The following is a 12,820-nucleotide window of genomic DNA, read 5'->3' as shown; positions in this document are numbered from 1 at the left end:
TAGGAGGGGCCAGATGCAACCATTTATCTTTCACCTTTGAGGGGATATCTGAACATCCCCATCAACAAGACCCCTAGAAATTCCGCCAACATGGAAGGACCCTAAAGTGGGTCAGATCTGCTTCCCACCAGCTGACACGCATACTTCTTACACATAGAGCTGTCAGAAAGCGTGAGCTACTGTTTACTTGCTCACTAGGTGCAGTCAGCATAATGTCACTGATGTAACGGACCAGTGTGGTGTCTCGTGGAAGAGAAAGGAGAACAAGATCCCTGTGAACTAAGTTATGACGCAGGCCGGGAGCGCTCATGTGCCTCTGAGGCAGCACAGTAAGGTGTAGCGCGGGCCCGGCCCGCAGAGAGCACACCGCTTCCGGTGGGCCTCATTACAGACAGGGATGGACCAAAACGGCATTTGTTAAATCAGTATTTGCACACCAGGGGATGTGTTACTTTGCTCAAGCAGTGAAACCACATGTGGTACAGCAGCTGCAATTGGAGTCACCACCCGGTTAAGTTACAATAATCCTCTGTCTTCTCAGAGACCTAGCACTCTCCTGCCCAGGCCAGATAGGAGGGATAGGTGGGGGAGTCACCTCTACCTTTAAGTCCTAATGGTGGCACCAGTCTCTGCAATCCTTCCAAGAATGTGGTGTTACTCTGGTTCACTATTTTCCTAGGTAGGAGAAGTTCTAGTGGTTTCCACTTGGCCTTTCCCACATAATATCCCTCACTCCACAGGCCAGGACCAATGTGGGGATTCTGCCAGCTGCTCAGTATTCTATTTTAATTATACATTCCAGAACCGGGAAATAACCACAGGCTGGATTTGGGGACTCACTGGGCCCACTGTGAGATGGACTTGAGCTAAAGCTCCATGGATCACCTGACCTCCGACTGGTGGGCCACAGTGACAGTGGGTCTCCTGGAACCTGTGTCAGGCCAGAGCCAGTGTCCTGTAGTCCCCCAAAGGCCTGATTATCTCTTTTCCCCAGGCAGTTACCCTGGTGAAAGGCCATGGGTCCCTTTGGGAAAGACTGGAAGAAAGATTAACAGTATAAACATTTGCTGGTGTACTAGAGCCCCTCATCTGGGACCCAGCCTCCCCTTCATTCAAGGGGCGCTGGGTCTGTAAAGCAGCCCAAGTCTGAAAATTGAGTGAGGGGTCACGGGTCTCTGTTTTTATGACTCATATTAAACTTTATTCACTCGACCTACTTACTCAAAACAAGTAAGCATTTAGTAGGCTTCCTACCTATCTCACTTCTAGGAACACCGTGATCGACTAGCTAGCACCATGGTTCCGCACGTCAGACTATTCTGATTGCTGCCTTGACTCTCTGTCCATTCAGTGACCACACCCACCTTGCCTCTGGTGGTTGATGTCACCACTTGGCTGCTGCCACCCTGAGATGGGATCCAGTTACCCCCACTGCATTTAGATTTCCGAATTCAGTGACTGCAGGTCTCCCTGTGAGGTCCGGCCTACATAGGAGAGCTATCACAGAGCTCTCCTAGGATACTGGGCTCCCCTCCCAAACTTATTTCTCACAGTCATGGTACAAGCCATGTCTTCTGGACCTTCCCAGGGTGGGTAACTAGGTCTCACGTGAGAAGCCCACGCCAACATTACAGTCCCCCTAAGTCTTTGAATCCCTTCCTCTGCATTAAACCCAGGCAGGTCCAGCATTTCTAACTCACTCTCAATGGCCCCTGTTTCATCCAAACAGCCACACAAACTGCTAGAGCCCTTCCTAACTCCCCAAGATGCAACTTTAGATGCATATCTTCCCTGTGTGTGTGTCTGTGTCCAAATTTCCCCTTTTATAAAGCTATCCTGGATTAGGGGCCACCCTAATGCTCGTATTCAAACATGATTATCTCCAAAGACTGTATTTCCAAGTAAGGTCATACTCCCAGGTACTGGGGGTTAGTACTTCAGCATATGATTGTGAGGGGACACCAGTCAACCCTTAACAAACACCATTATTTTTCCATTCTAGTCCTTCACAGCAATATTGCCAACAATTTTGCTCCTGGAAAATGGTCCCAAAGACTCCTAAATCAAGATTCCTTTTCATGAGGAATTTGTATGGCTATAACCAGATTTCCTGGACCCTTTCCCAAGAAGTGTGTATCTTTGTGGGAAGACCGTTCAACCTAAAAATATAGCAGCTCTTGGCTCTAGAGAATAGAATAAGTAGCCACAGAGATCTGGTAGTTCCAGAACATATAGTTGACATTTGGGGGGGCCAAATATCTGGGCCCAATCACTCAGGGAACTCCAGGAAGAAAGGGGGAGGCTCCAATTATCCCAGACAGCTCTGTTCTCTCCACAGAGCTCAGACTTAGAACTAACCTCTCTAATTATCTGGATCTCTTTAGCCATTTAGTCTCCACCTTGTGTTGCCTTCATTTTGTATCACTGAGCATTTCTACCGCTACTAAGGATCATTTTTCTCTTTAGATTGGTGGTTTGGGGGCTCGTGATAGAGTAGATGTTGTAACATAGTCAGTTACTGAGTGTTTCCTTGGTAACTGAAATCTTTCCACAGTATTCCCCTAAAAGACGTGTCTGTGTGACCTCTAGAACACAGTGTTCCAGTCAAGGCAGTAGTAGATAGTTCTTTTCGTTCATCTTCCAGCAATTTGTATCTTTTTTGCATTCAATGTAAGAACAGGTGAACTCTAAAGTTTTCCCGTGACAAAGCCCATTCATGCACTTTGATTCATTTTAGCTTCACAGCAACTTTGTACAGTGGACAAGGTGTTGGTATCTTTATTTTATAGAGACTGGCAAAAGTTAAGGAATGAGCTCAAGGTCACACTATAATTTAAAATCCTGACCCCGTGCCATGGGAGATGCACACGTCTAGTGCCCAGCCTGAAGAGGAGACACTGAGAGCCTGAGCTTGCAAATACCCAAAGGCATTTCTGCTCAGTCCTGTATAGGCGTAGGGTGCTGGGCAGACGGTGGAGGAGAAGGGAGATGGGAGACCAAAAGTGTTGGCAGGGGAACTGTGTGAGAACCTCATTGTAAGTATAACCTAACCGTAGTCACGGGAAATTATATTTGCTGGTGTCCTAATAACAGCAGAGTTCTCATCAAAGGACTTCATCTTAGCTGGAGAATAAGGTGGGACATCTGTTTGAGCTCCATTCAACCTCTGCACATTTGCTTATATTTTTTTATTGGCCGATGTTCCTCTTGGTTGTTAAATCACCACATGAAAAATGTCTCACATCTGAAAGAAAATTTTAGGGACAAAATGTACATGCCTTCCTACAGGAACTTTCAGTCATTTATTAATGCATAGACAGGTGCTGACAGGCTCTGATGTTGGAGCTGACAGTGAAGTTTCCCTCCCGCTGGAGCCGAGCTGCTCTCTAGAATAAAGGGACGGGGACAGCAATGGCCACAGCCGATGTGGAAGGTGCCAAGTGCTGATGGCAGGGCTGGGGCCCTTAAACCGCATGGAAAAGGAGCCTGGCCTCTAACTTGCTCTGGGTCCTTAGGGGAATCATTTCATCGTTCTGGGCCTCTGTTTTTTACTTGTTTGTGTGGTTGGTCCCCCCCCCCCCCCCCCGTCTGTAAATGAAGGAACAAGACCAGCTGTTCTCCGAGACCTCTTCCAGCTCTGTGATTAATTCTGAACCTCCATTTGCTCAACAGAAAGTCTGTGGTATTTCCATAGTGTTTGTGCCTCCCAGAATGTTTCTCTCTTCCTGCTCTGTAGGATGCCTTCTCTGTCTGTGCTAGACACTGTTTGTGGGAATTGGGAATTGGAGACAGGAAACCATCTATCATTGCTTATGAGCTGAACGACCTTGTGCAAAACTCTTGGCTACCTTCTACTGAGCTCCCTCATCCACAAACAAAATACCTGCCCTGCCTGTATCCCGTGGGGTAATTGTGAGTATCAGTGTGAACAAGTTTTTGTAAAATAGAAAAGGCGTCCTCATGTAAGGGATGCTTCTGAATCCAGTTTCCTTGATGGTGGGCTCCTTGTCCTGCTCGCCCGGTACCCAGCAGAGGGCCTGGCCAGCGGAAGGTGCTCAGGAGACGTCTGCTCAGTCGTCATGCGTAAATGAAAGCATGAGCAGAGGGCAGAAGCTGAGGGTGAGCAGGAAGGGGGTACAGAGGAATGAAACCTGCAGTCTTGTTCCACAGGCACCACCCTCCCTCCTTCTCCCACACCCAAAGGGTTCGGGAGTTTAAGCAGCGAATGTCGCATTCTTTTGTTGTTTAGGGCAGAGGAGCTACCTGGGGAGGTGGCAGGGGGGAAACGCCTGCAGTGGAGGACTGCTTGTTGCTGGACAGCAAAGGCGACTGGTGAAAAGAACCATGCGGGCTCTGCTGCGGCCTGCGGGAGACCTCACCGTGACATTTGGCCCATTTCAGACGCAAACTTATTTCTAGGGCATGTCCTTGAGGGTCCTACCACTTTGCCAGCCTTGAACTCCAGTTACCTTCTCACCAGCACCCCAAGACTGGATACATGAAGCTGAATGCTCTGCTCGGCTTCTCTGCCTTGTGGGCCTTATAGCAAATGCACACACTGTTTTCTTTTCTCCTGACTCTTGACCCTGAACTTCAGCAGCCCTGAACTCCAGCCCCACTGAAGCCTCCGAAAGCCCTACTCAGCTTCTTAGCCTGACAGCTGCAGCCTTCTGCTTGGCTTCTCAGCCTCTCTGCCCAAACCCATTACTAATCAAGTAATATCAGGCTTAGTTCAGCCAGTCTCCCTTCCCCCCGGGGTTTTTAGCTCCTGCACTCTCTCCAAAGCCATCAGAAAGCTGTGTTGGTGTATGATCTAATGATTCCTGTTGTACTTGGTGGGAGGTTTAGTGTGTTACAAGGTAGTCCATTCTAGATACAATACCAGTGCACGTCCACTGGTAGTTTTTTCAGTGCTCCTCGGGTGACAAACGCTGGGGCTGAGAGTTCTGCACCCAGGCCAACATTCTCATTGAACAGAGGGAGCCTGAAGTCCAAAGGGAGGCAGAGCCTTACCCAGCCACCCAATGTGTTCATGCCAAAGCTGGGACTCAAATCCACCTACCGCGAGTTCCGGGTCATTGTGCCTCCATGGCACCAGGCCAGCTCCCCATAAGGCACCCCTTCTGTCTCCGTGTCCTTCTACCCTGTAAGCAGGCTTGTTGCTCTGGGCTGTGAGATGAACTTTGGGCCCCTTCTACCCATGCACCACCCCGCCGCACCCCACCGCAGGGTGGGCAGTGTTGGTACCCTAGAGACCCCCCTCTACTCGTCCCCCCACCCCTTCCCTGTTCCCAGTGCAGACCAGGAGCAGACCACCTACTTGTCCCAGACATGCAGTCAGTTGTGGCTCTGCCTTAATGGGCCAGGATGGCCTAATTACAGGCTCTGGCTTCCTGAGTAATTATGGGTGTCCCCAGGACTCCAGAGTGCTCTGTTCCCCGCTCCCAACTCCACAGCTCAGCCACTGCTGCTCTCGCTGCCTCCTTTGCCTAAAACGCACCCCCCCTCCCTGAAAGTAGCAGGTAGTATTCATTCTTTGCCCTTGAGCTCTGCCGATACCAGGGTCTCAATCCCAGCTATGTCAGGGGCACCCCGTCCTGGAGAGGGCCTTGGTCAGCCTCGGTCCACATGCCTTCCCCCTGTGCTAACCACGAAACTACGGTTGTTGACCTCCTCCCCGGCCGGCCCAGCTCCTGCCAGCTCTCCACTCTCTGACCGCATGATTCATGGCTGACCCAGGAGGGACAGGCGGGGGCTTGGCTCCCCTGAGGAAGGCTGTCTTTCTGGCCATCCCTCTCCTTCTCTGTGGGAATCCTCCCACTCCTCCGGGCAGCACCAGGGCAGAAGGCCCTGGCAGTGGGAGGCCAGGGGTTAGGGAAAGGGCCAGGGCCCCAGCCGCTGTGTGATGAGGCTCACAGGCAGCGGGGTGGGAAGGAGCATGGGTTTCAGAGCTTCCCAGGCCTGGCTTGGAATCCTGGCTCTGCCCCTTACTGGCTGGTGATCTTGGGCAAGTTGCCACTCTGTGGGCTCTACAGTTTCTCATCTATAAAATGGGGCAGTGTCTCAGTGTACAGTGCCGGGCACATCGTAGACCCAAAGGGTTTCTACTCTCGTTGCCCCTCCCTTCCCCGAGCGAAGGCAGGTCACAGAGAAGGCAGGGAGTGGGCCAGGGGCTGAGTAGCGCAGAGCAGTCGTAGGTGCACCGGTGTGGTGCGGCCCCGTCCACCGGCCCGTGACATGGGCAGCAAGGAAGGCCGCCGTCTGCATCGCGGGCACCTGCCAATAACCCCAGATGAACCCACCCCACTCAAGGCCGCTGCCCCGGACCCCTGTCTGGGTCTGAGAGATGGGGTCAGCCGTGCAGCCGCGGTGGGGGTATGGAGGAGGTGACCCCCTTCCTCGTTGTCCTCTTTCCACATATGCTGAGGGCTGTAGCTCCTGGGGAAGTGAGGTGGAGGTGTGACCCAGGCTTCTACACAAACCTTCACCCAGGGCGTGTGGGCGCCCGGCCTTCCCCATCCAGGGAAGACGCCGAGAGCTTTCCCAGAAAGTGCAGCCAAGGGGACTGGCCGGAGGAGTGAGAGAGGGGGCTTCTTCTCTCTGCTGTTGGCATAGATACCCTTAGAAATTCCTTGCATCTGACTTCTGTGCCCCTTGGGGGCCAGGGGAGGAGAGGATGCCCACCGGCGATGGTGGCATGGGAAGGAATAGGTGAAAGTGAAGGGAGAGAGTGAGGGGTCTCCAGCTGGACCTGGAGGCCAGGCAGGGCAGGGCATCCTTGAGATGAAACTTCTCAGGCTTTTCCTGAGTCGAGACTAGAGCTGGAGATTGTGGAGCATTCATCCAAGAGACAAGAGTGGAAGCCACAGAAGTGGCTATAAGAAGAGAGTGAAAAAACAGGGAGCTGGGAGCAGGCCCTGGGAGCCAGGTTTTGGAGCAGGCAGAGGATGAGCCCAAAGAAGCAGGCAGAGGGCAGGGATGGTCATGGAGCCACAGGGGCCCTGAGGAACTGTCAAATGCGACTCAGTTTTACAGATAAGGACCTGAGCTTGCTTGGTCAGGGACTTGCCCAGTGTCCCTCCATGGCCTTCTGACTCTGTCCACCCGCACGGCCTCCAGGGCCGCGCCTCCTCGGAATGGCTCTGCTTTTCCTAGCCTCAGCTGGCCCAGGTGCCAAGAGCAGAGTTGGGGTGAAGACAGGGCAGTGGCTTTGCCAGTTCCCAGCCTATCCTGCCAGGCTGGGGGAGGCAGTCCCTGCCCAGGCATCTCCCTGCGCCTGTGTTGTTCTGTGTTGTCCTGGTTGCCTTGTTGGGGTGGTGTGGGGCTCGCTGTGGACCAGAGGGCAGGTCCTGCCTCGAGCTGCTCCCAGGCCAGGGCATTGTCCACCCTTTCGCCCAGCCAGCCTGATGATGGAGTCCCAGCTTGTGCTGCTGGCGGGCCATGTGAGCCGAGCCCACGCAGGGCCACATCCCTGCTGTGTGAGGGAGGTGGGCATGGTGGGCGGTGGCAGGGAGCGGCTGCAAGGTTTTTATTGGCGCTGGCGGGACTGATTCTGTCTGGGTTCCGGTTTCCAGTCTAGATGGCAATAGAGGACGGTATTCACGGACACTCTGTCCCACTTAAACACACTCTGGGAAGGAGACAAGAGGGGAACAGCAGGAGTGGGGAGCATGGGGGAGGGTGGGGTGGCAGCAGGTAGCATTAGCCAGGGAAGGAGCCCTGACAGACCACAGCCGCTGGGAGGGCTCCCAGCTCCCCGCATACAGGATCCCTTCTCTCTGAGAGGTCCCCTGGGCTCTGGTTTCCACTCAGGGACCTCTGGGGATATCACTTCCCCTCCCTGGGCTTTAGTTGCCTCCTTTGTGAAATGACAGAATTGGACTGGCTCTTACCCAGCTCAAAAGCTCCAGGATTCTTCTGCCAAGGGGATGACGTAAGAGCAGAGTTCTCAGACAGAGCCGACTGCGGGCACTGGACTTCATCGCCCAGGCCAGCTCTGGGGTTCACTGCTCCCACCACTTCTAGGCCGAGACTGCTGCGGAAAGCCCAGCCATCACTGTGACCTGGCCCGTTGGGGCTAAAGCTGTCCTCCACAACTGTGTCCTCACGAGGCCAGGTGATTCTCTCCTCTCTGCTCCTGAGCAGTCTGACATGCCTTGGGCAAGTGATGGCTACACTCCGCTTTGTGTCCTCAGGGTCAGTTACAGCTCTGAGAGGTGGTGACTTGCAGGCCTACGCAACCAGAAGGATATTAAGGTCACCTGATCCCTGGCCTGGGCACTAGACTAGGCTCTTTGAGGAAGGGGCCATGTCCTCATATTGGCATCTCCCCCCAGGCCCTAGGCCAGAGTTGGGCTGGAGCAGGTTTCCACAGCCTTTTGGTGAATCACCCTCTTCGAGTGTATTCGGAGCTCTCCCTGCCATGTGCCAGGCTCCAGGCCCAAGATGGAGCATGTAAGCCCGGACTTGGGATTGGGGAGTGAGGTGTGGTGGGGTGAGTACAGCGAACAAAGACCAGGAGGAGGTATCGAAGGCCAGGCCAGCCTCTGGAGCAGGACAGACAGTCTTGACAGACTTGGCCTTTTCCCAGAGCTATCCAGCTCTCAGTCCCTAACTTGAGTGTCCATGTGGAACTATGGACTAGCCCTGAAGTCAGAACAAGGAGTGCCCGCCTTGCACCAGGCCTCGTGCTGGACTCAAACACGTGCAGTCTCAGAACCTGTGGGCATTATCATCCCTGCCTCACAGATGGTAAAGTCAGCTCAGGGAAGTCAAGTGACAGGCCCAAACCCCTAAAGTCTGCAGCTGGCAGACCTTGGCTTTGCATCTGTCGAACCCTCAGGTGTCACAGTGCTCAGTGCACTGCACCTACGTCATAGGAAAGCCTCAAGAGACCTGCCCCTCATGGACTGACCTCTCCCCTCTTTCTCTAACCCTAGGTGCCCCCGGCCCTCCAGGACCAAGAGGACTCAAAGGAGACATGGGTTTGAAAGGACCTGTTGGTGGCAGAGGACCAAAAGGAGACCCTGGCAGCTTGGGCCCCCCGGGCCCCCAGGGTCCTCAGGGGCAACCTGGGGAAATTGGACCCATGGGAGAAAGGGGGCCAGTTGGCCTGCGAGGCTTCCCAGGCCTCAAAGGTTCGAAGGGCAGTTTTGGAACTGGAGGCCCAAGAGGACAGCCAGGCCCCAAAGGGGATGTGGGGCCCCCAGGGCCAGAGGGGCCCCCAGGGTCTCCAGGACCAGAGGGGCCTCAGGGAAAACCGGGGATTGCGGGGAAGACGGGTTCACCAGGCCAGCGGGGACCCGTGGGACCTAAGGGCGAACCAGGGATCCAGGGTCCCCCTGGCCTTCCTGGGCCCCCAGGCCCACCAGGAAGCCAGATTCACTACTGAGGAGGGTCCCCAGTTCCAGATGCTGCCACACAGAATGCCGGGAGGGGGCTGAGGGCAGTGAGCTCCCAGAAAGCCTCACATACAGACAGTTGTGTTCCTTTGATCCCGAAAGGGGTTGCCACCAGGCCTGCCCTGCACATTTGGGCTCCCCATTAGTGACTGTACCATGGAAAGCAGCCCCTCACAGACAGACAGACAGACACACACACACACACACACATTTCCCTGCTGGCCAGGGGGGCCAACTGGGTTTCCCTGGCTGGGCAGGAGGAGAGGGCAGAAGACCTCCCTCTCCTGTGACTGAGCCAGCCAGGGAGGTGGCTACCTCGGGAGGAAGGTCTTGACTCTGTCTCTGAATTGGTGACCAACTTCAGGCTTTCCAGCATCTTCACACCCATCTCAGCCAGTACTTTCCTGGGTCTCCCAGTGGTTGAAAAGACCCAGGGAAACCTTTACAGGGGATTATGTTTCAAACTCCAAAGACAGGGCGGATTTGGCAACTGGCAGACCCACCCCATAACCATGGGAGCAGATCCTGGGACCTGCCTGTCTCACACAGGACAGAGGAATCCACCATGGCCATCATTCTTGGGCCCTGCACACTGTGCCCCCAGGAGCTCAGCAATTTTCCCCCCACATCTCCAGAAAATTCCTTGCTTCAGCCTTGCCTCCACCTCTCAGAAGCATTCCAGAAGAAATCTAAACAGGAGTTTCACCTGTGCAGGGACCTTCTCCAGGCACTGGGGCATTCTGCTACAGTGGCACCCAGCATGTGGAAGATGGCAGAGGGGTGGTGAAGGCTGTGGTCACTGGGCTGCCTGGAGAGCTGCTCCGTCGCTGTCCATTCCTGGGGTGGGCCCTCTGTGGTGGCTGGGGGAGGGCTGACCCCCGATAACAGGGCAGTTCTCCCTTCTGCACCCAGATCTCCTGCCCACTGACCTCTCCCCACTGTGACATGGAATGGCCCACAGCCTCTCTGTGTGAGTAGCACAACCGAATGAGAAGGGACAGACCTGAACATCCACAAGAGGCTCATTCGGATGTCCCCCCTCGCCCATCTCCAGCTTTCTGGGCACCCTGGCGGAAAGGAGCACGGGGGAAGTTCCCCCAGCAGGAAGAAGGCTGCTCATAGGCTCAACTTGCTGTGAGGTGGCCCCACCTTTGTGTTCCAGCAGAGCCTGACCACCCCGGGGTGCGGCGCGGAGCTGTCTCCTCCCCGGCCTGACTCGGAGAGCAGCCCCTCTTCCCCTTCCAGCAGCCTTGATGCCGCCTCCCTTCTCGTAATAGATGTGCAACTGGTTTGCACTCCTCCCGTCCCCACTGCCATGTAATTCTCCTGTCTACATATGATATCGTGCAGCATAGTATTAATGACTCAGTAAAGAGCTGTTTCCAAGAGGGAGGTGTCTGCTAATCCTTTCTGCCCAGCCGGGGCATGATGGCTTCCGAGGCTCCTCCTCATGTGGCCTTTGAAGGGGAGCCAGTGGATGAAGTGTCCCCTACCTACTCAGTTGCACTGCGGAGTCTGGGTCTAAACCCCTGGGTCTAAACTCTGCACTCTGCTGGGAGTTCACGGGAGTCTTGTTGGGACCAGGGACCAGGTATGTCTGGGGGGGTTACCCCATGAAGAGCAGGGACCCGGCGGGAAACAAGGTGAGCTTTATTAATGGGGCGGCATGGCCCCAGGGCTCTTCAAGTAAAAGGAGAATGGAAAATAAGATAGGCCCGGACCCCTGAGTGATACCTCCTGCTTCCCCCTTCTGTCTCTGAGACAAGGAGCTAGAACAGAAGGAAGAAGAGGTCAGGCCAGAGTTGTCCCAAAGGGCCTGGCTCTCCAGGAAACAAAGGCTAGCTGGGTCCCCTGTGAATCAGCCGGCCCGCTCCGGGGTTTGTGGGGGAGCTCTGTCCTTGGGAGCCAGCTCCTAAGGCATATGTCCTAGTCTTTTGGGGCTGCTTCAACAGAATGCCATAGACCGGGAGCCTTATAAACAACAAATTTATTTCTCACAGCGCTGGAGGCTGGGAAGTCCAAGATCAAGGCACTGTGATTCAGTGGTGAGAGCGGCTTTCTGGTTCAGAGAGCCATCTTTTCGCAGTGCTCTCTCATGGCAAAAGGATCGAGGGAGCTCTCTGGGGTCTCTTATAAAGGCACTAATTCCATTCATAAAAGCTTCACCCTCATGACCTAATCACATCCCAAGGGCATCACCTCCACACTTTGGGGTTAGGTTTTCAATATACAAATTTTGCGGGGACACAAGCATTCAGTCTGTGGCAGCAGAATAGCTACCTAACTTCATGGCCTAGTGAAAGCCCTGTTTTGCCTTTTTTTTGGGGGGGGGGCAGGTGGAAGGGGTACACATTAAGCAGGGTTCTCCAGAGAAACAGAATAGGAGGTATAGATGTTTATATGGAGAGAGAAGCTGAAAAGTCCTATGAACTGCCATCTGCAAGCTGTAGACCAAGGAGAGCCAAAGGGGACGTTTCAGTCCAAGGGCAGGAGAAGGCCCGTGTCCCAGCTCGTGCTGTCAGGCAGAGGGAGAGAATTTGTCCCTCCTCACCTTTTTGTCTTATTAAAATCCCTCAACAATTTGGATAATACCACCTGCATTGGGGGGGAGGGCAATCTTTCCTGAGTCCACTGATTCAAATGCTAATTTCTTCCAGAAACACCCTCAGACACACCTAAAAATAATGTTTACCAGATATCGGCATCCCACGGCCCGGTCAAGTTGGTAGGTAAAATTAACCCTCACAGGGTTCTTGGTAGAGGAAGTGAGCAGAGAAGTGAAAGAGTGGGAATGGGCCTAATGGGGTCACTGCACAAGGCCCTCACCACTTCCTCAGCCACCCATGGTGCCATCGGGTCCCTCCTTCCCACGAACCTGAGTGTGTTGGGCACTGAGTTAGATACGGTGAGTGAAGGAGGACTTGTCCTGAGCAGGCTCATCTCCAGGAGGGGCGAGGAGCACATAGTAAAAGACAGCTCTGCACCTTGAACAGGCCAAGGGCTGGATAGGAAGGGGCCCCTGAGAGCAAGTCTGGCCGGTGTGGCTGAGCAGGCAAGGAAGGTGTCACCCAGGTGGTTGCACTGAGATGATGGGCCCTGAGGAAGGAGGCAGCAAGGACAAACCAGTGGTGTCATTTAATAGTCTGGGTCCCCAAGAAGACATCCAGGAAACTCTAGCCACTCATTGTCCAGGTTGGGGTGGAGGCCACACCTGGCAGGGGCACCGTTAGGTGGCCCGACAGCAGCTGGGGTCCTGGAGAGCTGGGCCTGGCAATTGGGGGCAGGAAAGGCCCAAGCAAGAGGGCAAGAAATACCCTGGAGTCAAGATGCCGAAAAGTTAGATCTGGAATCAGTCCCAAGGAATGAAGGGCCAAAATGAGAGACAAAGCCACAAGGATCAAAAATGGAGGCAATTCAAG

At 54.2% G+C, this 12,820-nt stretch overlaps 1 protein-coding gene across 3 annotated transcripts in view; it reads left to right on the top strand.

The window, feature by feature from the left end:
- SCARA3 (scavenger receptor class A member 3) overlaps window positions 1–10,791 on the top strand; it is a 37,226-nt gene extending 26,435 nt beyond the window's left edge. For all 3 annotated transcript variants that reach the window (XM_016214862.2, XM_016214864.2, XM_016214863.2), the window contains one exon: window positions 8,940–10,791. In XM_016214862.2, coding sequence (XP_016070348.1) covers window positions 8,940–9,391 — 452 coding nt within the window. In that variant the 3' untranslated portion in view covers window positions 9,392–10,791. The remainder of the gene's footprint in view (window positions 1–8,939) is intronic.
- The last annotated feature ends 2,029 nt before the right edge of the window (window positions 10,792–12,820 follow it).

The sequence above is a fragment of the Miniopterus natalensis genome, chromosome 4, assembly GCF_054644295.1.
Source record: "Miniopterus natalensis isolate mMinNat1 chromosome 4, mMinNat1.hap1, whole genome shotgun sequence".
NCBI classification, from domain to species: Eukaryota; Metazoa; Chordata; class Mammalia; order Chiroptera; family Miniopteridae; genus Miniopterus; species Miniopterus natalensis.
This window is presented reverse-complemented; position numbering and strand designations above follow the sequence as displayed.